Below are 25,940 nucleotides of genomic sequence, written 5' to 3'. Positions count from 1 at the left end.
AAGGACAATGAGAGGATGAAAGAGACCACTGTGGACAAGGGGCTCAGGGTTACAATGCCGAATTTAACAATTAAAGAGAATTCAGCAGCTGTGTCCTCATCATGTCCATCTGTCTGCCCACATGTGACACTGATGTCTGTTCTGATTAAAAACAATGTTTAAATGGTAAATATGGAACATAAAGAGACATAAAGTCAGAAGAAATAAAATTCAACACACACACAAACACACACACACACTTGTTGTTCACTTACTCCAGTTTCTCTAACTTGCAGTTTTCACTCCTCAGCCCCTCACACAGCTGATCCATTGCTGAATCCTCCATGTTGTAGTTGCCCCTCAGGTCCAGTTCAGTCAGTCGTGAGTGTGGAGCAGAAAGAGCTGAGGAGAGAGCTGAGCAACATCTGGAGGTGAGAGGATAACCAGACAGGCTGTGGAGAAGAAGAGAGAGAAGTGAGGACATGAGGAGAAACAGACAGACAGACGGTCATCAGAGGTCTCAATAAGTGACATGATGACTACAAGCAGAGCTGGATGCTCAGGTGTGTCACTGAACAGCAGGCTGCTGCTAGCATTTGAACTGAAACACAATTTGAACTCCACACCAATGCTGCCCTTCAAGGCGCTATATACCTGAAGCATCTTCTGTCTGTCAGGTCACCCTGAGTGATAAGAGGACGTCAGCCGTCACACTGGACCGGAGTGTCACATAGCAGGATTGACCTTGTCCTCCACTTGAGTGTTCAGCCGAGTGACAAACTCAGATTTCTGTCCATCATTCAGGACTCAGGGTGAGGACGCAACTGAAATGATTGACAGGAGGCCATTTACAAATGCCAGCCTCTCCAGATGTGCTGTGACAGCAGCTGTAAATCAGTCAGCTTTTATTTTACAGAGCGCTAGTCACAAACTGACAACACAAACAAGAGGACAAATAAACACAACGAGCCCAAAGATAAATAAGTGACAAGGGAGAGGTGACAGGAGAGGTGATGGGACACGGGAGGACATGACAGTCCAGTCCAGGAGGGACACACAGAGGGTCACCGGCTGCTCACAGTGACACTCCACTCTGTCCAGTCATCTTCTCTAAGGCCTATCAGCCACCTGAGCTCAATGGACAAACTCCACTTAGCCGGGTGGTGACACGGGTTCAAGGTGATAAGCTTGTTGTGTCATAGTGAGGGTCTTTCTCAGTGTCACTGCACACACCAGCTGTCACAGACATGGTGGACTGAAGAGCTTTGGTGGTCAGTAAAGAATTTGGACCCTGGACAGGCCTCTGCTCTTCATGGCCACTTAGGCACCAAATTTATAAAACTGAATAATAAATAAGACAGAGGATAAAAAATAAGACATAGAAAAATAAAAATCAAATGAAGAATAAAAATGTGTTTGAGTGTCACTGTGACAAAGTGGACAAATGGACGCAGTTCACAAATTAGAATTTATGTGCAAATATTGATGAAGACATTCCAGATGAAAAATATGAAAGGGAAACAAAGCCATCCCCTTTATTTTATATAGCGCCTTTTAATTCAAAGTCACTTTACATGTCCAGCTCTCTCCTTGTATTCTTACACTGAGCACAGACAGGTGAAGTGACTCACTCAGGGTCACACAGCATGTGACAGGCAGGAACTGAACCCGTGGCACTAGGATGTCAAGTGCAGCACCTCAGCCACTGGGCCAGTGAACTGGGAATCAGGATTGGCCTAAATGACAAAGTAGGCGGGACATGAGCTGTCAGTCAGCCTGAGAAGGTGTGAAGAGAAGGCAGCCATCTCAGTGAATTTGATTTATCAGGCCTTTGATCAAATGGGACGCTTTGGTGTCTTTAGATGACCTAAAAATGTTGACTGACTGAAGTGTTTGATTATTGTGTTGTTAAACATTTGGTCAAAGTGTGAAGGCTAAGGAGGGCTGAAGTGACACACAGACACTCAAACGTGTGACATAAACAGGACAGTGACTCAGTGGTTAGACAAGTCAGGGACCAGGGTGCCAATCTGAACACACGACTGAGCTCTCGGCTCTTGGTGCTGATTCTTTTTTCATTTTTATGCTGTTAAGACTTTAGGATGTTGGCTGACTTCACATTTTTAAGTCAAATATTCAAAGACATGGTGACAATAAACGTCTAAAGTAAAATGTGTACAAATGAGAGTGACATACAAGTGACAAGGGCCACAAATCAAATGTCATTGGACAAACTCTGAGGTGCCGCAGATCTACAAACACTGAGCTGAAATTGTGTGCTCATAGGACTCGGGTGGCGTCGGACTTTTTCAAAGCTCCAAAACCGAGATGAGCTGCTCAGTGCTCTTGTACCCCATGTTGATCACAGTGAGTTAATGTAATGATTTGCGTTTATTTTTTTATTATGTTAATAATGCAAATTTGATCCTGGTTTTCTTTATATTGTGTGTTTTTTGAGTTATTTCTTTTATTACTTCTTCTGAATTCTTTATGTTTTGTGGTAGTTGATGATATTTTCTGTTTTCCTGTGACTCCATCTTCACTTCTTGTGTGTCACTATTCTGTGTGTCTGTTGTAAAGGAGTTGCTACAAAGTGACACTCAGGATCACACTAAGCATTTTGTCAAAGATCAAGGAGTACAAAGTTCAGTCCATTGGACTTCTGTGTTATCTGAGTTTGTGGATGTGACATAAAGAATAAGCAGACGTGTGTTTAAAAGTCAGATGTCACAACTGGTGCTTTGTGTTTCGACTGCGAGTTTGGATTTCACTTTCAGTTCTGACACTCGGCTTTTTGATCTTTCAGTTCTGATCTCCTCTTCTGACTCTCAATTCTCATCTTCTTTCAGTCCCATTTCTATCTGCTGTTTTTATTGATGTCCTGATTTAAACTCTGATCATTTAAAATGAGTGAATCAGTGGTAGAAGACGAGTTTATAAAGATATGAAGCCCCTCCAGGGAGAGGTTAAAGATTTAAAGACCCTGATGACACAAGTGACAACTATTTTAGGACAAATTCTAACTGGTCTTTCTACTTCACGTGCTCACAAAAATCAAGGTGCTCCCCTAAAGATGGAGGGGATGTTTGAATTAACAAAGGACGTGTTTGATTGTCAGCCAAATCCTGATTCTAAAAATCAGTTCATGTTGGTCATTTGATGTCACTGCTTGATGAGAAGCCACCTGAATGGACATTCACAATGACAAGACAAGTCAGCAGTGCTGTCCATCTATTGAGGATTTGGTTTGTGAATTTAGAAACATTTTAAATATGGCTGTCAGAATAGAGGTGGTAGTCAGTCGATTAGTAGAATTCAGACAAGACATTCAGTCAGTTAGTAAATATAAAGTGACATGTGACATGTGAGCCCATGAAGTGGTCAGACTGATGACCTTCTCATGTCACTGCTGACCACACAAAGCTGGCACACCACATGGTGTCAGGGCTGCCAGTCCTGATGGTGTCGACTCTCAGGTGTTACTCCATCACAAATCTGCTGCTAATGTCCTGCTGTCGTATGGACAGGCCAGTCAGCTACGTGACGATCATCGGGGGGTTTACTTCTGAACTGCTTTACACCCTAAAGACCTTAAGTAGTCGGTGAAGAGGGTGGGATTTGACCTGCGGCCTGGAGATGTGGGGTAGCAGTGCTCACCTCTGTGCTGCCCCCCGTGAAGGATCACTTTGACTAAAACAAGTTCCAGAGGTGAACTCCATATTTCTACAGTAGGAGTGCGGACAGCCGGAGTTCAGAGGTTAGGATTGTTAATGAAAACTGCAACTAAAGTGGAGAAAAAGTGTCATGTGAAAGGAAAACAATGAAAAATAAAAACTAAACTGAAAGTAAAATTACATACAGAAAACTAACTGAAATGAAATACAAATCTGCTTTTTTCATTCTTTTGAATAACCAGACCAGAGTTCAGCAATCATTTAGTTGACAGATTTTGTTGTTTTCCATTCCTGTAGCTCACTCTCTCCGTTGTTTTCTGTGTGTTTTACAAATCTGTTTCTTTACTTGTGCTAATTGTATATTTATGATCATCAATACTCACCTGAGAGTCTGTCCCTGCGCTCAGTAGAGGGCGCTATACACACACACACTGTATGCTATTGTATTGTACTCAGCTCAGCTCTGGGCGACACTCCAAGGCTGGACCTTCACCTCCACTCACCGGCGGGCGGGCGGCCGAGCACTTGGACTGACGGACTTTACAGCACAGAAGGGTCTCTGAAGTGTTTGAGGGTCAGTGCTGTCTCTTCATGGCGCCTCTTCATGCTCTGCATGGACTCCTTCATCACTGACTGCTCACCACAAAGATTCTGCTACAGGCTGTTTATTCTCCGCCAACTCTACGCTCTTTATAATCAGCATTTTAATTTATAAAGATATCACTTTACACTTTCATGACATACTGGGCACAGGAAATAAATTACTTTAAAAAAAAGTATTAATATGACCACAGTACACGTGAAATAACTGAGCACTCACGTATGAAAAAATATTTTGTAGAAAATTGTTTCAAAGTACGGTAATTATGGAATTTGTGTTTCCATTAAAAAAAAGGAAATTTTGAATTTTTTATTTCTATACAAAATTGTTTTAGTGTTTAGGTATGAGAGGCTGCAGCCCCTCTTGTACTTAAAATGTTTTATCAACCATAAATAACGAGACCACCTTGAGTTAGTAGCGAGTTCTTTCGTTTCCTTATTTTTGAAAGTATTTACTTTGTTGTCCCAATTAGTCAGAATGATGTAAGTGGGGCGTAACTGTGATTTGATTGGCTTTACACGGCTGGGGGGCTCCACATTCCTGACTACACCCACGGTGCACGTGAAGGACGCAGCTGCTGCCGTTGGACGCCAATATGAGGCTGCTGATGATTTGTGATTGACGAGTGATGAGGGGAAATAAAACAAACTCAGCAATCGAGGAGAGACCACCGGCTGGTTGGTTTGTTGCTCCTTTTGTTCTTAGAGGAGTTCATTAGTGCTAACCGTGTTATTCTTATTAATGGGGGACTCCCAGAATGCATTACAAGATGGCCGCATGTTAATTAATTTATTTATTTATTTTTTATTTATTTATTTTTTTTTTATTAATTTTATTACAATCCATACAAAGCAATCAAGATTTTACAAAAAGAAAAATTGAGTTAAGAACAAATCGATCCCCACCCCTGAGAGAGAGAGCAAGCCAAATAACGTTAAATTTAAGGCTTGTAAACATACCTAATTTAAAAAAAAAATAAATACATTCTCTGTGCTTTATGAACTTATTTTAAAATATTACTGATTAGATCCTGCCATGTTTTGAAAAAGGTCTGTACAGATCCTCTAACTGAGTATTTGATTTTTTCCAATTTCAAATAATATAACACATCGGTTTCCCACTGACTTAAAAGAGGAGAGTTTGGATTCTTCCAGTTTATCAGAATGAGTCTGTGTGCTAATTTATTGTTGCAGACAGCTGATTCATTTACAAATCCCGTGAAAGCAGACTGAGGGGGGATTTTCAGTTCAGGAGGGGAACTGATTTGGGAGAAGCGGCTCAGGTTTAGTGGACGGAGCGCTCAGGTTAGACGGCTGTGGTTTGTCTCGCCATTGGGAGACACTTAGTAAGCTGATGGCTGCTGGGTTCTTAGAGCTTTATTTATTTATTTGTTTGTTTGTTTGTTTGTTTATTTTTTATTTTTTTCCAAACAGGTGAATATTCATTCTTTGCTTTGGTGTTTTGCTATCATTTTTTTTTTTCCTGTGATGAACATTTTCTTTATTTTTGAATGTAATGCGTCTATTGCTACATTTGTCCTAATTAGTAATTGTGCCATCTCTGACCAGTGTCTGACCCTGTCACCTGCATGATGACGTCTCCTGTGGGGCTAAGGAGTGTTTTGCTCACTTATCTCCTGCCACGGCACATACCACAGTTTATTTATCAATGAAGACCCCACACAGGTTGTGTACCCGTCACTTGTTACTGTTCTGTGGACACTGAGGTGTGTTTCATCTTTCACATTCTCCACAATGAAGGAGAGTCTCATTATTACCTGAGAGCTTCTTTAGACAAAAGTGAACATTCTATACAGATTTATAACTAACTTATTGTGATTAAAGTTATTCAATCCTGCAGCTATTGATGAAAATTGTTTTAAAAATAACACACTACACAAATTACAAAACAGGCTCTCAATGCACAGATATATCTAACAATAACACAAAAATGACTTTTCTAGAACTTTCTAATCAGTTGTACTTTTCTCATTTCTCAACAAAGAGGGTCTAATAGTGAATTTCTATATAAATTATTATTTGATTTCTTTTGTTATTGAGCTGCTGTTGTGGCTTTCAGGTGCCACTGTGACACACAGCAGTGTATGTTCTGACATGGACCCTCATCTATTTGTAGGCCTGACACCCCCTGATGGACACACTAATGTCACCCTCAGTGTCCACAGACTGTCAAACTAAACTCATGAAGGTTTTATTACTCACTCGACACGTTTGCAGCAGATGAGCCCCGGCGCCAGTCTCCTGATGCACTCTGAGGTGAGTTTTGTGCCTAACAGGTTGAGCTCCTCAAGTTCTCCACAGCGGCTGATGACAGAGCCCAGCACAGCACAGTCCAGAGGAGATAAAGTCATCTCACTAAAGTCCATCTTTAAATCCTTCCCAATGGCGTCTCTGATTAATCTCTTATTCTGAGTCTCGTAAAGCCACTGACACACTCTCAGAGCTTTATGTTTATCGCCTCCCTGTAGCGCCTCTCTAGCTTTCTTCTTCACCCACTCCAGTATCTGTTTTTCTGTCTTCCTCTCAAACTCCCCCATGACTTCTCCCAGTGTTTTAAACACAGAAGGTCTGGCCAGTCCTGCCAGGAATCGAACGAGAATCTCAAACCGGCCATCTTCACATGAGTCCAGCTTCTCAAGCAGCTCCTCGATGCCCCCTGATGGATCGAGGTAGAAGAAGCAGGCAGCCATGAACTCCTGCAGGGTGAGGTGGTAGAATGTGTACGTCGTGTGCTCCAGAGTGCTTTCTCGCTGAAGGATTTCTTTGAGGAACCCTGAGAGGAATGGAGAGGACAGAACAGGCTTGAGACCAAAGGTGGACATCTCAAACTTGTCATAAAACACAAGAATCCTGTTCATCACCCCATAATAAGCCATCTTTCCAAGTTTGACCAGAATCTCCTGCTGGTCCTCAGCTTCTCTCTTGTGATTGGTGAGGATGTTGTGTAGGAACATCATAAAGAGATCAGTGACAGTTCTGGGGGCATCTCCTCGCTCTTCTTCAGGTGTCATGAAGTGACTCTTCAGCACAGAGCAGATAATCCAGCAGTATGAGGGGTTGAAGCACATGGTGTACAGGCTGGCATTCTCCTCCACGTACTGAAAAGCCTCAGAGCCCTGATCAGCATCACCAAAGAACTTCTTAAAGTACATCAGCCTTTGTTCAGGGAAGAACCCCAGGATCTCTGCAAATCGATCAACTCTATCCATGTCCAGGGTCTCCATGACTGTTGGTTTTTTTGTGATTAGGACTGTACAGCCCTTCAGTAATGTCCTTCTGACAAGGCTGGTGACCAGGATGTGTACAGGAAAGCTCTCATCTGGGTCTGAGGGGAGTTTTTTTTGTGTGAAGTCCAGTTCATGTTTGTACTCATCCAGGCCATCAAATATAAAGAGGAGAGATTTGGGTTTCTGCAGGATTTCCCTCAGTCTCGGGTCATTGAGATATTTATAGTGCCTTACAATCAGCCTGGTCAGAGGCATCTGGGGTTCTGTCTCCGTGTCTAGTAGGTTGAGCTCCCTGAATTTAAACAGGAACACAAATGCAAACCTCTGGTACTGAGTGCCTCTAGCCCAGTCAAACATGATCTTCTGGACCATGGTGGTCTTCCCAATCCCAGCCACCCCACAGACCGCTATTATGTGAGGGGCAGTCTCACTTCCTGGACTCCTTCTAAAAAGCTGCTCAGTCCAGATTCGCTCATATTTCTCTTTTGTCCACTCCTCTATTAGCTCTGCATGAGCTCTCCCCATCGTCACAAGTTCATGGTGCCTCTTACTGTAGGTCCATTTAAACTGTTTAAAGACCATCAGCTCTGTGTGTTGAGTCTCAAAGCCCACAGATCTTGTGTTTAGGTCTCCAGGTGAAGCCTGATCCTCCAGAGTTCTTGTGGATTCAGACACACCATCTCTGTGTGTCTCATGGAGGTCTGAAAGTGATAAAGAGAACTTGTGAGAATAAAATGACTTTTTGTAGGCTGATTTTGATGTTTGGGAGATGCCAGCTGATCCGGCACTTTGCAGTCAGGGTCACTGAACTTGAAGAGGTGGCTAACCGGTGGTGTAGTAGGAGATTACAGATCTTGCCCAGGTGTCTTTTAGGGGGATACCGTGAACCCAGGAGGAGACTTCAAGCAGACAGGTAGAAACAGGTGTTTTATTTTTGGACATGCAGTACACACAAGGCTACAGGTGCACACTGGCCAAGGGCTCCAACCTAGAGGTTAGAGTTACCAACCATTGTCAGGTCTTCATGGAGCTTGATGGTGACTCTGTGGTTGATGAAACCCAACAGGTCGCTTGAAAACAAGTCACTCCAGAAAGACAAAAGCAGTGATAGTACAGGACTCAGTCATCAGTGGGATTGAGATTTAGGTTTGTGTTCTTTTGTGGTCAGACTCTTGTATGTTGTGCTGCCTACCTGATGGACAGTTGGGACACCTCCTTGGAAGAGTGAACAGGCTGCTGGCAAGAGTGGGGGGGATTTAGTTCTCATTGGCCATAATAGAAAAGAAGGCAAATGTGTGGGCAGAGTGACACTTTGACAATCCAGGAGTTAAGTGCCAAACTGAGGAGTGGAGCTGACATGGTGGTTTTCTGACTTTTCCATACATTAGTCCATGTAAGACTAAGGAATTTAGAAAGTTTAAACTCATGGCTCATCTTGGGGTAGGATAGAAGGGCACAGGTTTATGGGGCATTGGGACACCCTGTCAAGATGCATTTGATCAGGAGGGACAACAATGTGGGTGTGTGGGAGGTGTTAGGTAGGACAAATAAGTAGATAACTCAAAGATCAGGGGGTGAGAGTTTAGTAGGGAGGTTAGGAGAGGCCAGGTTTAAAACATAACATAACTGAATGCACACTACAGTGTAAAAACAAATACAAAAACAGTTCAGAAGTTTCTACTCAAAGATAAAGAGTCAAAGGTAATTGAGTAACACATTGAAATTACTGGCCTTACATTCATTAAAAAAAAATACACTGTACGAGTCATTCTGTACAACTGAACAAACAGCGGACTGAGAAAGTATTCTGACTCCATCCATTTCTGCAAATTTTACTGTACTGCAGATTTAATTTGAAATAGATCCATTTGACATTTTTGCCTATCCATCAACACTAAATAACCCATAACGATAAAGTGAAACCACATTTTCAGAAAAGAGTTCAAATGTACTAAATATCAAAACCTGTAATCTCTCATTAATAGAAGTGTTTAGCCACTTAATTCAGTACTTTGAAGAAGCCCCTATGGCAACTTTTCAAACTTCTAGTCTTCTTGCTAAGTCTCTATAAGCTTTGCACACCTGGATTTGTTGAGTTTATCCCATTATTCCTGGTAGATCCTTTCAGACTCTGTTAGGCTGGATGGTAACTGTCTGTAAACTGCCATCTTCAGGTCTCTCCACACATGTTCTAGTGAGTGTAAGACTGGGCTTTGGTTGCCTCCCTCAAGGACACTCAGAGACTTGTCCAGAAACTGCTCCAGTGTTGTCTTAGCTGTATTCTTCAGGTCACTGAGCAGTCACCCCAGTGGTGTGCACTCTGGAGCAGGTTTTCTTCAAGGGCCTCTCTGGATTTGTCTGCATTCCTTATCTCGTTAATTCTGGCCAGTCTCCCTGCCCCTGTACCCCCATAGCAAGATGCTGTCACCTCCAACCATCACTGTAGGATTGTATTAGACAGCTAATGAGCAGTGCCTGGTCTTTGACAGACAAAGTGCTTGGAGTTCTGACCCAAGAGTTCGGTTTTTGTCTCCCCAGACCAGAGATTCTTTTTTCCTCCTGTTCTCATAGTTCTTTATATTGTCAAATGCCTTTTATTTAATAGGGGCTTCCATCTAGCAAATCACCAAAAGATGCCTGTGTATCCAGCAGGGGACGCTAGCTCCCTTGTTGGAATTAGTTTTTCTTTTAATTGCGGCGTGTTACATAACCTGAGTCTACATAGATATGATATTAAAAGGCGATACCCCTCCCTTAGTGAGTGATACGGCGATATGAAATCACATAGGAGAAATTACTTAACCTTTCTTTAATGACAGTTTACACTCCATAACAGTCGAAGGAAGCTCATAGCAAGACCTTCGTGAGTGGGAGCCCAATGTGTTGAGTCTGCGTCGCTGCGTTGGAAAGATTTTCAGGATCGGATGACGTTTTCTCCCATCCGTCCATTGGCTTCAGGGGTGTGCCGGGCAATGTTCCAAGGCTTTATACTCTCTCTTCATGTGCAGACCCCCACTTAAGTGAATCATGCCATTCCAAACAAGAAATTTTCATGCTGACTTTGACACACAAAAATAGTCTAACAATGTCCATTTCGCAGTTATCCCTGTCTTGTCTTCTAATGCTTGCCTAGCAGTTTTAAATGATGAGCCCCTGTGCTAAATCTGTGTCCACTGTTCATATGAGTAGAAAGAAAAGTAGATTTATAAAGTATTTTTGTTCAGAGGACAGTGACATATTAAACATTTGTTACAGCCTGATTGATAGAGTGCTTCTGAGATGGATATCATTCTGGCAGGTTCTCCCACCTCAGCAGAGGACTTCTGAAGCTCTAAGAGTGACCATTGGGTCACCTCCTTGACCAAGGCCATTCTTGTCCAGCTACTTAGTCTGGATGGATAAAAAGACTCCATGAAGAGTCCTGGTGTTTCTAGACTTCTTCCATTTCACAATTCTTGAGGCCACTGTGCTCCTCAAAGCTTTAGAAATGGTTTTATCCCTTTGCTTTATTCCATGATTCAGCACAATTTGATTGTGGAGGTCTACAGAGAGTTCCTTGGACTTCATGGCTTGTTTTTTGTCCTGACATGCAGTGTGAATTGTTGAATCTTCTATGCACAGAGACACGTGTAACTTTCTGAAGGACGTCCAATCAATTCAGGGGGACACAGGTAGACTCTAATCAAGTTCTTTAAACATCTCAAGGAGAATTAAAGCAAACAAGAGACACCTGAGAACAACTTGGAGTGTCACAGCTGAGGGTCTAAAGACTTCTAGGAATGAAAGATCTCAGTTTTTGATTTTGAATATTTTTTTCAAACCTTTTTGAAAACATGAGGTCACTTTGTCATTAAGGGTTATTGAATGTACAATGAAGGGCAGAAACGTCCAATTTGTCCATTTCAAATTAAACCTAAAACACAGTAAAGTGTGTAGAAGTTGAAGGGGTCAGAATACTTCTGAATCTACTGCATTTAAAATAAAGCAGTAAGAGAAACCTTGTTAAATAACATAGACGGGCAGGAGGAGAACATCGACGGGTACACATTACTGTGGAAAGACAAGCAAAAGTGTGGGAGTCGCCATGTGTGTAAAACATGATTTGAATGCAAGGCCTCATCAATTAGATGGTGAGTCACAGCTTAGTGACAATGTTTGGTATGACGAGACAACATTAGGGGTCAAGGCCTCATATTTAGAATGTGTTACAGACCACCTAATGACATCAATAGTTTCAATTTACATCCTTATATAATTTTTAAAAGAGAAGTTTAAAGGGGAATTTTAAAGTCATGGGGGACTTTTAATTACCCAAACATTAACTTGGGTAACATTACAAGTAGCAGAGGACAAGAACAGGAGTGTTCAGACGTAATGAGTGACTGTTTAGAACTCCGTATGTTAAATCACTAACTCAGGAGGGAAGACTGTCTGGATTTGGTATTTGCTAATAATCAGGATACAATTGAAGGGATGGATGTGATTGAACCATTGGGGTCAAGTGAGCACAATGTAATACAATTCACAATGTCTTGGCAGAGGACATAGCAGGGAAGCTAAAAGGGACTTAGAAATAATTAAGGCAGAATGGCATTAAAGGCAATGAAAAAACTCAAAGACCATGATCCTGACTATGGTGTCATCTTTGTCCAAGTGGGAGTAGACTCTGTAGAACATGGAGATGAGAGCATCCTCAACACCTACATGTGTCTGAAAGGAAAACTGCAGAGGATCGAGTTGTTATGAAACCAGGGGTTGAAGGTGTTTCAGGACCAGCCTCTCAGAGATCTTCATAATGCATGACATTAAAAGAAACTGGTCTGAGGTCCTTGGGGTCAGTAGATCACAGCAGCACATGTGAGGGACAGTATGGGTTTAGATGAGGAGATCTCACTAGTAAAGTGAAATTGTATGAGAAAGCAACAAAAGCAGATGACTAGATATGTGTAAATGAAGTGTGAATAAAGGGCATAGTCTGTTGGTGGGTACAGAATTGACTCAAACACAAGAAGCAAAGAGGTGTTAGGAGAGGAGCCTTATCAGAATTAGATCAGCATAACAGTGGAGTCCCTCAGGGGCCTGCTGTTCTTTTTAATATAAATTAATGATCAGGATAAGAATATACAAATAAGCAACATCAGCATGATGATGATATCATACTGGTTGGGAGTATTGGTAGACAATGCAGAACCAATCATATTCTTACAGAGGGATCTGGACAGCATAGAGACTTGTACAGATCTGTGGCAGATGAGATTTAATGTAAATAAACGTAAAGTATTACATGTAGGTTTGAATACACAGTGGAGTTTTTGTCTAAAACTTAAACGTGACCCTTACAAAAAGGCCTGGGGATTGTAGTAAAATGATCTTTAATACATTGAGACAGTGGACAGGAGCCATGAGTAAGGCTAGCAGGATGCCAAATCATACAGCGCCTCATGTGGAGTACAAGTGACGTTAGGTTATACTAAAGCTTCATAACACACTAGTGAGGCCTCTGCTGGAGTGTTGTGTGCACTTTTGGTCTTTGGGGTACAAAACGTATATTGCAGCAGTAAAGAAAGTCCAGAGATGAGCAGCAAGGCTGATTCAGGACTGAGAGGTCTGCACTATGAGGACAGACTGAAGGAGTTGAACCATTTCAGCCTAAACAGAGGCAGATGAAGATGTCATAAATTAAGTTTTTAATGTTCTGAACATTTTTCTACACAAAGAGAACAACAGATACCTGGAAAAAGTGACCAGCCAGTGTGGTAGAGTGTAGGACTTTAAGACCTTTCAAAGCTGACAATGTTATTTTAAAAAAGATAAGGAGAATAGGATTAGGTGAATTGTTCTGATGTTCTAACTGAAGAGCAGGAGCAGAGTCCTGGAGGAGCTGATGACCGGAGACACAAGACCAGTGGCTTACCTTTAATACGAGCATCAATGGGAGTGGGCTGGAGACTGGCCTGAATGTCCTTCAAGATGTCTGGTCCTGGAAGGACAACAAGAGAAACAGAAGAGACAATCACAGCAGTAAAGAGGCAGATTAATAAAAAGATAAAGTGAGTACAGTGAGGTATACAGAAAAATATCAAAAACTAACAGACTGCTGCTAACGTGGACTTCATTTGGCACTAATGAAGAGTTAACGTTTGAATGCAAAGAGCAAACCACCAATGTGTGTCCATATTGGGAGGTCTGCATTTAACTGTCCAGGAAAGAAGACCCAGGAAATGACACATAAGACAGCAATAGGAACAGTAGACATATTGTGTGTTTATCAAGCTGAGGAGAGGAGGAACTCTTTACTGAGACCTCAGGGGTACAATAAGCTTCATGTGGATCTGAGGGTAAAACATCTGAAAAAAAAACATGGATGAGCATGAGTGTGGGCATCTGGGGGCATCTAAAGCTGATGTTTAAACACACCGACCTGAGGGGAGTGCTAAGATCAGGGGTGCTGGCAAACAACAGAATTGGTGACTTCCTGTTAAAGAAAGAAAACAATATCATTACTGATCATCCTGGTGAGCTGTAGGTGTAAGGTTTTAAAGTATAAAAGGGGCGACATGCAAGTCAAATATGACATGACATGTCACACATAGGAGACAGTAGCACACTAGTTACTAAATAGTATGGTGGGACCACTGACCCCTTCAGAGACTTTAAGACACATAAAATAAAAAAACAGAGAAGCTGAAGAACGTGTTGGTATTGACAGACATCTTGGTGTAAGTGATGGACCTGACAGTTGTTAGTCCGGTGGTTTACAGACAGTAATGTTGTGTTTTGTGGTCCTGTCTCTCTCTTGCTCTGTCTCCTTTTGTGACTTTGCACACATTCAGTATTTTCCTATCACTCACCACGCTCTGTCACCTCCTCCAGTATTCTTGTCATGTTTGGTGATGGTAATCTCGCAAGTTCTTCAGCCAGCGCCTCCCACAGGCTCACCAGTACCACACTCTCCATCTTCATTATGTCACTGATGAAGGACTCCACGCCAGCTCGCCTCTCACACTCTTCTTTGGCTTTGAATCTCTGAAAGACAAGCAAGTAATCATAGGGCTAATTTAGGAAAGACCACTGGGGGAGCAGAGCAGAGTGGTCAGTGGGGTCTGATGAAAGACCTCCTATGGAGAGTCAGACAGTCTCAGATGAGTCTCCTGAGCTCACCATCTCTGCTCAGTTTCCTGCACCACATACTAACACGGAGACCCATCTACCTTGGCCTCATCGTTGGTGAGGATGTTCTTGGTGACCAGGATCTGCAGGATACTCGTGATGTCGTATTCAATCACATAAGCCAGGTAGGGCTTGTAGAACTCGGTGATCTTGAGGAGATCCTCATGAGAGAAAGTTTGTATTACTTTAGGAAACTTCTGTGTTAAACCTGAAATGGAAAGAGTAAAGATGAAAATTAGCAGATACAAATGTTTTGGAGGCTCAGGGATCAGAATTCAGTCTGACATGACTGCTTATCTCAATCCTAAGTAGAGGCCTCACAGTTAATTTGGGGGAACAGCATCAACGGCAGGCTGGACTGGTCTCATAACACACACAAGTTGTTGAATATAAGAAAGGACAAAGCAGACCCTTTTTACTGAGGAGACTGTGCTCCTTTAATGTGGGTAGTGACATCCTTTACATGTTCTACAACTCTATGATGGCCAGTGTGGTTTGCTCAGTCAGTAATATCACTTCAAGAAAAGTCAACAAGATGATCAAGAAAATGATTAAGAAGGCACTCAATCACTGGGAAAACAGTGTAGGTTTGGAGAAGTGGATCTCCGATGCAATGAATGAGTTCTAATCTCCAAGGCTCAAAGAGAACAGCTGTCTTGGTCACTGTAGTGTGGTCAGCTTCCAGCTCCAAAAGAAATGCTCATATCTGACTTTAAAGGAAAGAACAGCCTGTGGTGATCAAATTGAATCAAAGTCCCTTCCAGTTACAAGTCCAGTACTTGATTTTGTCCATCAGGTTTAGCCAGAGTTCAATTTTGGGTTACAAGTCTAAAACACTGTGGAATAAAAATTACATATCCCCTTGTTATTCTAAGGGTTAACATGTGGCCTGTCATCAGCTGGACTGTTGAACAAGAATGTACTCTGTGCTTCAAGTGCAAACTGCTTTTAAAAACTCCTGCTTTTGTGTTAAAATAGCTGTATGACTTATTAGCCATAAGATGACTTACGACTTATGTTAAAAAAAGGAACAACTCCTTTAGCGGTAAACAAGCTCACAATATAAGGAGCTGTCTGAGGACTGTGAGGGGGGCTTCTCTCTGGCTTGCAAGCACAGAACTCACAACTATTCATCTGTTGCCAATAAAAATTGTTGATTGATTGATGAAGCTCCTGTCTTCCTTAGCGTATTTCTTCTACAACACAAATGTCCTTTTGGTTCCCTTGTTGTGTGACGGTGTCTCCACAGATATGTCAGCTCATCCTTGAATTATGTCACATGCAGTACAGAGCTGACCACAATGTAGGTAAAGCTGTAGTTTTGCTCTTTGTTCTACTGTTCAGGTGGTGGTAGTGCAGTCAGCTTTCTGCTCCTCTTATTATTCTGATTAATTATCAGGCTTCGTGTGCCACTGAAAACCAAGCCAAATGGGACAATGCCACCTTGTCCTACAGTGGAGTAGAGCTGCTGGCACACATCCCACCCAACCTCTACATTTCAGCAGTAAATGAGGTTTTTCCCCACAAAGGACCCCAACACTTTCATCAGTATATCTGTGTGCATTATGATTTTGTAAAGTTTGTAATTGTGTTTTACCCGTGAACTTATTACGGCACTCTGAGCCAGCACTCCATGAAGAGCACCATACAAAATAAATGGAATTGAACTGAACTAGTGACTTCCACAGGATCTGCCTGTCAGTTTATATCCGATTACTGAGGTGCTGCTGGTCAGCTCCTCCTGTGTTTGAAGAGTGTGGAAACTAGCAATTCAATGAAATGTGATTCTGATGCATCCAGTCTGCTTGGTCTCCTATTTTTCCCTGTCATTATCTCAGCCAATCAAAACACACACAGAGCAGTACAGGAGATGAGGCACAATTGCCAGAGTTGCCTTTTGGAGGTAACATCTCTATATATATAGAAAATCCAATGTCTGTCTGTCCACTTTTCACGAGAGAACTACTTAATGGATTTAGATTGAGTTTTTTTCTATTATTTACTTGAACATTCTGGTTGATTTTGCAACTTCCCTCATTGCACTATGTATCACAGTTTGCTTGCAGTACTGATTATTTGAGTGAATTCGAGAGACTCGCAGCTGGCTGAGCCTCCTCACTCATGTGCCAGCCTCGGGCCATTTCTTACCTCCACTTAGTAAGCGAACGAGAGAACTTCTTAATGGATTTAGATTGGGTTTTTTTCTATAATTTGCTTTAACATTCTGGTTAATTTCGAGACTTTTCTCATCACGTTAAGAGTCATAGTCCACTTACAGCAGCGATATATTTGTGTAAATCCGAGACGGAGGAAATGTGATGTCAGGAGTAGGGAGCTGGACAGGCCCTCCTCTCTGTCCAGTTTCACTACTACGCTGGCGGAGCCGCAGGGGACGTCTAGTTAGTAATAAGTTTGGCTCTCTTGAAAAACAAGCCCTTGATCTTTAGGAAATTTGACCCGGTATGTATTTTGTATATTATATGATAACTTTTAAAGTTGCCTTGTCATTCTTTGAACAGTTGGCTTAATGAATCCTGCATAAGAGGGTCTTATGGGTGATAACAAGACTTTTAAGGCCTACAGCTTAGGTGGTTACACATTTCTAATTGTAATAAACGTACAGAGCTTTTAAAGTTAAAGATGTTCAGGACTGAAAGGGAGGCATTCTCCCATGTTTCTGGGTTCATTATGGCTCCTAGAGGAAAGGCAACCAACTGCTGAGCTCAGAAACATGTGTAAGCCATTTCTTAAGCAGAAGTCGGGATTTATAAAATACAGACTCGGTGTGGAAAATGGAACAAAGTTATAACAGCATAGGTTACAAGTGAAAGGAATGAAATGGCTTCTTGTCTCTGACCCAGACAGTTAGTGAGCTTCAGTGTCAGATGTCCTCTTTGTCCTTTGCAACATCCCTCATGACAGTGGTTCTCAATCTTTGGGGTGGGACCCCCTAGGGGGGTGTGAAGTAACAAAAAGGGGGACACGAAGATGTAAAAAAAGTAAACAAGAATCAAAAATATGAAAAATACATCTATTGAAACCAAAACAAATTAACTTAAACTACATTCTGATACTAGAAAAATAAATACAGATTTATATAAATGTCGATAAAAATTAAGAAGGTATAATAAAATATGCACCTATGATATATCATTAATTAAATAAGAACAAACTGGTATTAGTGGGCTCCTTTCAAAAAAACGTGGGGGGGGGGCACGATTAAAACTGTTATGAAAACTCGGGTTGCAAATACTTAAAGGTTGAGAAACGCTGCCTCATCAGCAACACAACGTTAATGCAAAGAGGAAAGTGAGGACCTCACCCTGTGCCTGCTATTGTCCATCGGTAAGTCTTCTCCAAGGCCAAAGATGTCCCACTTTAAACCCAACAGATGTACAGTATGGACTGTAATTAACATTACCTCAAAGACTTGAAGATGTCCAAAAAAATAACAACTCAGTCAGTACCATTGGAATTTGAATAACTGTTTTTTTGACTTTTAATTGATTGATTTCACAAACATATGAACGTTAAGCTTGGCCAAATCTAAATACAATTTCTTTGTATTGCAGGGGCATTTGTCTTAAAAGATATGTTTGGTATTTTGAGATTTTGAATTTCTTTCTTCACAATAATGATATATATTATTTTATTAGATGAAACTGTATTCTAAAGTGAAGCTTAACTATAAATGTAAGTAAATAACCAGCCTGCTCTTGTGTTTTACAACAGAGCTAATGGATCCCAATGAATCCCAAAGTGAGTAAAAGCTTTAAAAGTTACTGAGTACATCCATTTTTGACATTGTAAACATATTGCAAAACAGCACATTCATGTCATTTTAGGAAGCAAAAAAAAAAAACAAAAAGCAAATTTTTTTTTTTTTGAGACTCAGCCATTTTAAAGAAGGATGGCTGTACATTACACTTCACTGATCATGCTTCTCTGCAAAACATTTTCAGTCCCAGGGTTGTGGATTCACCTCAGAAAGTCATCACCAAGCACCGTTACTGACATTCAATGCTGAGGCCCAGATGTGAATTTCTGTTTCTATTTTGTAGACAACAATAACAAAAGAGACTCACACAGTCATTCACATTCTTTCACTATACAGAAGCTTATTTCATTATTTCACAAAGATATTGCCTGCTGATGTCCATATGTTGACGCTCATGTGTGCTTCAGTGCTCTAGCAAGAGAAAGATTGCAGTCAACAGACAAGAAGAGAACAGACATTCCAGGCATAAATTTAGTTTAAATCAAACAGAAGTTTCTTACGGATACTTTAGCATAGGCACAGTGGTAGCACAGAGCTGTTATTTTTGCCTCACAGTGCCAATCTATATGGAGTTTGCGGGTTCTCTCTGTGTATTTATGGATTGATTTGTATCTGAGTGTGGCGTTTCTAGTTCTTTCAGTCACTTCCAAAAACATCTGACCAGAGGTGAAAACAGGAATGTTGATCCACCATAAACTGGGAGCTTTGCCTTTTGGCTCAGCTCTCTCTTCATCATGATTCACTGGTACAGTGAAAGAATAACCGATCCACATGTCGATCTCCTTCTTCCTCCTTCCTTCACTCGTAAACAAGAACCTGAGATACTTAAACTCATCCACTTGAGGCAGCACCCAATCTCAAACCCTTTACCAGCCGAGAACCATGACCTCAGTCTTGGAGGAGCAAGCCAACCCAGTGTGCACCTGAGGTCACAGCAGGATGAAGCCAGCAGGATCACATCATCTTCAAAAGGCAGAGATGTTATCCTAAGGTCACCACACTGGAGACGATTCCCTCCTTGACTGTTCCTAGAAATTCTTTCCATGAACATTATGAACTAAATTGGTGACAAACTCCACACCCACTGGGATTGAATCTAACTTACTGCCGGCAATGCGGACCAAGCTTTCACTCCAGCTGTATGGGGACTGAAGAGCCTGCAACAGCAGCCCCCATAGGACTGCACTGGGGGGGTTGTGACAAGCATTCTTCAGAAATGTGGAAGGAACATTTTCTTAAAATGAAACCTTTGCTGCTTCAAAGTGGACACATTTGGTAAGTTTTAGGGCTTTTTTATTTCAAATTAGGACACCATTACTCTTCACCTCCATTATAAAAGGAAAGAACAAGATACGCATTTATTAAGGTTTATAAAATATGCTTCACTTTAGAGCATAATTTCATGTGGCAAACTAAGATTCACAATGATTGTGAAGAAATAACTTTGACTTGAAAAATATTGAAATTATCCTTTAAAAGTGATTAAGATCCTAGTTTGTCCTGCAGTCATCCTCACCATGACTATCAATGACGTCTTTTCTTATCCTGCCCTCCTTATACATTTTTACAAATGGATTCAGGACAGCTGAACTGGTGGTTCTTTTCAAGTATTCCTACTCTGGCCTTTCCCTCCAAACTGGAGAGCTCAAGGGGTCTGGTTAGACTTTTTTCCTTATTTTGAAGTAAGTGCAGGACCCACTGAGCATTTTCTGTGACAATTAAACTTGGATCCACTCCCACTCTGGAGCTTACACATCTGCCCAGGGAAGTCTCCTACTTGAGCACTGAGATGGTAGACCACCTGAAGAGACTTCTCTATGTCTGTCAGTTATTTTTCTTCTTTTCTCTCTGGTAGTTCAGTTAGAGGAGACCCACAGGGGGTCTTCAGTCCTGCTGAGGGTGTCAGATATTAGAGATGACATCTTGGTCAACAAGGTGCTCTGAACTGCTGGACTTTGATAATAATATTGATACTGCTGGACAGTTTTGAGCACTCGCCTTGTGCTTATATCTGACCATAACCCACTAGTGCTCTGGAATGGAGTCTCCTCCATCACCACTTTAGTTGTGCAAAGTGTCTTTCTGAAGGATGTCTAGGTGAGTTCCTTCAGTTCTCTGTTTATACACAGGAGTGCAATCTTCTCCTCAGCTGCAAAATTTTTTTCTATAACTCATTTTTATACTATACATGTAGCATAAAGTGCTTTACAAGATGTAAAGAAAACATTCATCGACCGTGAAGTTGACATGCTAGGTAACAAGGCACCTCAGTCTGGTGTGGACTTCTGGAAAACTCAATCTATAAAGCCAAAGAGTAAAGATGAATGTCATCATATCGCTGTTAGCTTTACAATTTGTTTGCGCTAAACTGGTTTTGTCTAACATGAGTTGAATGAAAACTAAATTCAATCATTGCTAGATGGCTGTTCCCTCTCACTGCTGCTTAAACACTGTACTGTTATGGAGGACCAAGTGTTCATCCAGAGCTGATTGTATTCATTAACTCTCTGCTACATTTTGTCTGACTCCTGCTCTTTATGTGCCTTTTGTACCTTTTAAGAACTGCTCATAAAGCAAAATTAACTTTTAAACTAATCAAATGACTAAGGTCTCTCTTGACTTCTTTTTTGTCTTACATGTATTGTTGAGGTCTGACACTCTTAGCTCTTCAAGGTCATCAGTTCAGCCCAGTTACTTGACACACTTATCAGTTCAGGATGTTTCTCCTTTAAACTTTATCAGATTTTATCCTTCTCTGACTTTTCTCCTGTAATCAGAAATTTTGTCCTTAAAAACTTCACACAACTGTCAACTGCTAGGAATTAACAATTAACTTTGTACCTCATCACAATATGGATTTATTTATAATTGTAATAAAGGTCCAACACCCTTCAACCTTTAGGAGCAAATAAAAAGTGAAAAGATTAAAAACACCAAAGAAGATTCCATTACATTTGGTGATATTACCTAGCAGTCCATCTACAAAGTTAATGAAAATAAATAAAGTCTGTTTCCTTTTCATAAAGTGTGACACTTTAAAACAGCTTAACTTCAAAAACAAACATCTCCAAGCTTTTTCTCACCAGACAGAGTGCTGACGTCTTCATCAGATCTCCTGTTCCTGGGGATCATTGACACAAATTCCGTACACAAGTCGTCTTCACTCATCTTTTAATTCTGTTATCTGAATGGCAGTTTGTCTTCTTTGATGGTTCCTTAAAGCAAATTTAATGTGACCTCTCAGCAGGTGGGGACTGTGGAACAAAACAAAGAGGACATGAAATTTTAAAAAATGAGCAGAGACATGGCAGACTCAGGTCTCTCATCATTTTGACATGAGGGACTGAAAGGAGATGAAAGTCCACAACTTGATAACGGACTCTGGAACTAAAAGTCGATGGTCAATGTGAACTTCTGATAGTGTGACCCCCAATCTGACTGAGGCTTCAGAATTCAATTACATGACATGACACCTTTGCGACACATGAATTCAATGGCTGTGTCTTCTTGTGCAGACGTCTGTAGGACCCTTAAGGTTATTTTGTGGATACGGCAACCTGCAAGACTGAAGTACTAGGAGGCTGTCATTGATCAGGAGACCTTACATTAGTCAGTGAATATTCTGTCTTTGGACTGTGGGAGGAAACCGGAGCACCTGGAGGAAACCCACGCAGACACGGGGAGAACATGCAAACTCCACTCAGGGAGGACCCAGGAAATGAACCCGGGTCTCCTAGCTGCGAGGCTGCAGTGCTACCATCCTAAATCCATTTTATGTTAGTATTAACAAATGGAGCAGCTCATTTCATTCATGATGTAGACAAGCCAAACAGCCACTTCATTTGAAATTTGCCTTGATTTTTAATTGCTACGACTGTTTCGTCACCCCCACTGTGCCCGTAATTTGCAAGTAGATGCGTACGAGGCGGAGTTACCCACTACCATGAACTGTACCCACCAGTTACAGAATGGAGGGATGTGTGGAAAAACATGTGTAGATGTGCTCATTACAATCAATACATTCTTTATCAGACTGTGTAGCACACTGTATTAAAAGTGATTAATCCCCCTGTCATATCATCTGCTGTAACAAATGCATGACGTTACAAGCTAAACAGTTACAACTCACATCTCGGGCTGAGCGCTTCTGATTGCCCTCTCAAAGCTAAATGAATGTTTCTTTAGCAGGGATACAACTAGCAATAACAAAATCCTCTGTGTGTGTGTGTGTGTGTGTGTGTGATTGTATTTTTTTTTCCCTTAATAAGTGTTTTCCCCATTCGCACTTGATGCCTTAGTATTAGCAGGGTGAATGAGAGCCAGAGGTAACGGTATTGGCGTTGAGCAAGTTGCCATCTAGATAACGTTATATACCTTGGTATGAATCTCAGGACAGCACACCTCTAGACGACTCTTAGGGTTTGTGGTGTTCTTTCCTGCGACCTTCATGTCACAAGGCTCACACTGAGTTCTACTTTCATCAACATTGTAATTAAAGTTGGTCCATATGTCTGAGCACTTTTGTCACCTGAAAATCATGTTGGCGCAGGATTTTGGCTGACATCATTATTTCCGGATGGTGCCCAAACCAGTGTTATCCAGTTACGAGTGTGCATGAGAAGGGTATTGCTGCAGACTGGAGACATTATGGGTAGATCTAGAGGCGGGAAAATTCAACTTCAGCAAATCATCCAGTATTGTGTTAATTCAGAACTTCAACAAAAGAGATTGTTGTTACTCTATGACAATCAAAAACTCACCTGTCCAATTGTCAATGTTTGAAGTTGTCTATCAAGTGTAACTTTAACCAAACTTTTCACAGTTCGTGATCCCTACCTCTTTGAGGTTCCGCCTTATAGAGTTTCCTCTTAAATAACCTGCCGTTGTACCAAGCGATGAAACTCCATTAGACAAAAGAAGAAGAAGCGGCAAAACTAATTGCTTGTTATTTTTGACAATGGAAGTAAGTGTGCTTCGAAATGTAAATGTTTGAAATTTGTATTTGCACAGTTTTCTTTGTAATTTTTACATAACTTCATGTTGCATGGTTATGTTTGTATCGTGAACCTTTACGTTTGTATTAATAATCATTATCGCTGTAGTAATTGATTTATATTCAGTGCTTGAAGTGGATCGGCACTCAGCGGTACCGGCAACTCCTCAAATTCCACAAGGCGAGTTTTACGAGAATTCCACGACTGCGCATGGAAGACAAAATAAACTTTTACAAGAATCTTGGAAACGCTTGATTAGTCCTTCTGTGGTAAAGCAGACTTTTGATAAAGTTCAGATTGACTGCAGTGGTGCACCAGGTTACCTTTTTATTCTTTTCAGTTTAGTTCCTTATGTTGGAGTACTTGGAGCAATTCGTCTAAATTGTAATACCAAGTAATCTGACATGTTCTGGTACTGTTAATTTTAACAAACTGTATGGTAGTTTGTGCAGATGATGCCTGCCATTTCTAAACTGTTAAAGACTTTCCTGCAATGTGCAGTGCACCACTAACTTGTTTGTGACTCAGACTGACAGTCGCGATGTGCACAGAGCCTTTCAGTTTAATTACAAGTGACATTTAGATTTTTTCCTTTCAGTCAGCTTGCTACAAGAATATCTTCTGGAAATTGGGTGTTAATGAAAAAGAAACTGCAAACACCCGTCTGTTAAACTCGTAATTCACTTGTCGTGTTTGACTTTCACGTGTCTTTTTATTTTCTCTCCTTCTTCTCCTAGGACATCCCTGCTGGTTCAGTAGACTGTGGAGTAGACACGTTGATGGTGTTTGAATATGAACTGTAGGCTTTATGTGATTTTACATTTGTGTTTCGATTGTGTAGGAGTTCAGTACTTTATCTCTTCTCCTCTCTCAGTCTGCTCTTTATCTGACCAGGAGGGACCCTTTGATTTTACTGCTCTCAGTCTTTTAAAGATGCTGATATTATATATTTTTTTTTCTTCATGTGTGCACAGTTTGGCATAACTGTGACATTCATTTAACATGCCCTCCACTATTAATGGCACCCCTTAGAAAAATATTAATTTTAAAAACATTTATTTGTTGTTGAGGGCTTTATTTTTCTTTGAATGAAATTGTTTCAATTATAAGTCAGATGTTTCTAATGTTTTCAGTGCAAGGTGACATTTCTTCAGCAAACAGGGATTTTGTTTTCTAAGACTTCTTACTAATTTTTACAAAGGGTGCCAATAATAGTGGAGAGCACTGTATTTATCCTTTTTATCTTAGGATGACATGTCTGTGACTTGCATATTACTTTAGCCAGTGTCCAGATTGGTGTATTCGTAATACTCTGAAATAATTGATGTATTCTAAAAAAATTATTTAGATCACCATGAATGAGAGTGAAGCACAGAGTAATTCTCACAGTTTGAACTTGATTCCAAAGTGTCCACTTTTATGAGACCAAAACCAGACAGCTTGCATAAGACAAATATACAGTAACAAATAAATGACAATTTGATGTATTTATTTGTGTGTGTCCACCGTGGCTGTGTGGCTGCAGTGGGGCAGCAGACTCGAGAACAAGGGGCTCAGGTTTTTGTGGCTGCAGAGATCAGCAGGGCCTCCAGGAGGACTCAGCATGAAAAACTGTTGGAGTTCATCATAAAGGGCCATGGAGCAGATGATCATTTGCTAGTAACTTAGTTCAGATAACAACATCTAGTATCGGAGAGCTATGATGACTTTATAGCTCCAAATTCTTGTATTTTCTTGTCCAACAGGCTGTTGTATGGTGTCATCCAAATGGTTTAAAAATGATGAAGATCCTAAAGTTCATCGGGTAATGACCTCTATACAGTAGAAGATGAGGAGCTGACAGATGGCCTCTACAACTACCTGATGAAGTGCTGTGAAGAGCTGTAGGCACTTTGTGAAGATCCACAGAGTTCACGTCATTCTGGATGTGCTGATGCTGGAGGCTCATTTGGCTTCAGTGAGTCTCTGAGTACAGAAAGTGTCTCTGTGAGTGACGTCCTCTCTGTTTCTGTGTTTGTCATCAGCTCTTATTAAAGCTCGAGGAGCAGTTGAGAGGATTTCTCTAGCAGAGGCAGAAGGTTAAACAGAATAACATTTAACTTGTAGCGAATTTAGACAAGAATATAAACTAAATAGATATAAATTAAAATATATATGTTTAAAGTGAAATTTTAAATACGCATCAATACATGTTAAGTATTGGGGAAAGTAAATGGTTTTTTTTTTTAAGTGATTGAAGACTTTGACAAACTTGTGCTTCTAACTGTTGGAGTTCGAGGACAGTCAGCATCACTGAGGCTTTTCAACTTGGGATTCCATCTCCGCGCCTCCTCTGATAAACGTGTCACTGGCTTTACTGGTCTTTGGCCTTTTGGATTTCTGAGTGCTGAACTGACTGACTGTGCGTAATAGAGTTGTGGAGATTTGATTTAACTATTGATGTCAATAATAAAGGACACTTATTGTTAAAGATCGTTGATTTAAGTTCTGCATATTT

General features: G+C 41.0%; 1 protein-coding gene across 9 annotated transcripts in view; it reads right to left on the bottom strand.

Moving 5' to 3' along the window:
* Positions 1 to 238: 238 nt before the first annotated feature.
* Positions 239 to 25,940, bottom strand: part of LOC120533503 (NACHT, LRR and PYD domains-containing protein 3-like) — a 57,806-nt gene continuing 32,104 nt past the window's right edge. For 5 of the 9 annotated variants that reach the window (XM_039760410.1, XM_039760414.1, XM_039760417.1 and 2 more), the window contains exons 2-7: positions 21,533 to 21,703; positions 14,713 to 14,879; positions 14,353 to 14,527; positions 13,416 to 13,481; positions 6,477 to 8,202; positions 239 to 431 (exon numbers count right to left, since the gene is read on the bottom strand). In XM_039760410.1, coding sequence (XP_039616344.1) covers positions 251 to 431; positions 6,477 to 8,202; positions 13,416 to 13,481; positions 14,353 to 14,527; positions 14,713 to 14,879; positions 21,533 to 21,617 — 2,400 coding nt within the window. In that variant the 5' untranslated portion in view covers positions 21,618 to 21,703 and the 3' untranslated portion in view covers positions 239 to 250. The other 4 variants (XM_039760412.1, XM_039760415.1, XM_039760413.1 and 1 more) reach the window with 4 other exon arrangements.

Source organism: Polypterus senegalus, chromosome 8 (assembly GCF_016835505.1).
Source record: "Polypterus senegalus isolate Bchr_013 chromosome 8, ASM1683550v1, whole genome shotgun sequence".
Lineage (NCBI taxonomy): Eukaryota > Metazoa > Chordata > Cladistia > Polypteriformes > Polypteridae > Polypterus > Polypterus senegalus.
The sequence above is the reverse complement of the archived record's forward strand: the minus strand, read 5'-3'. Positions and strand labels throughout refer to the sequence as shown.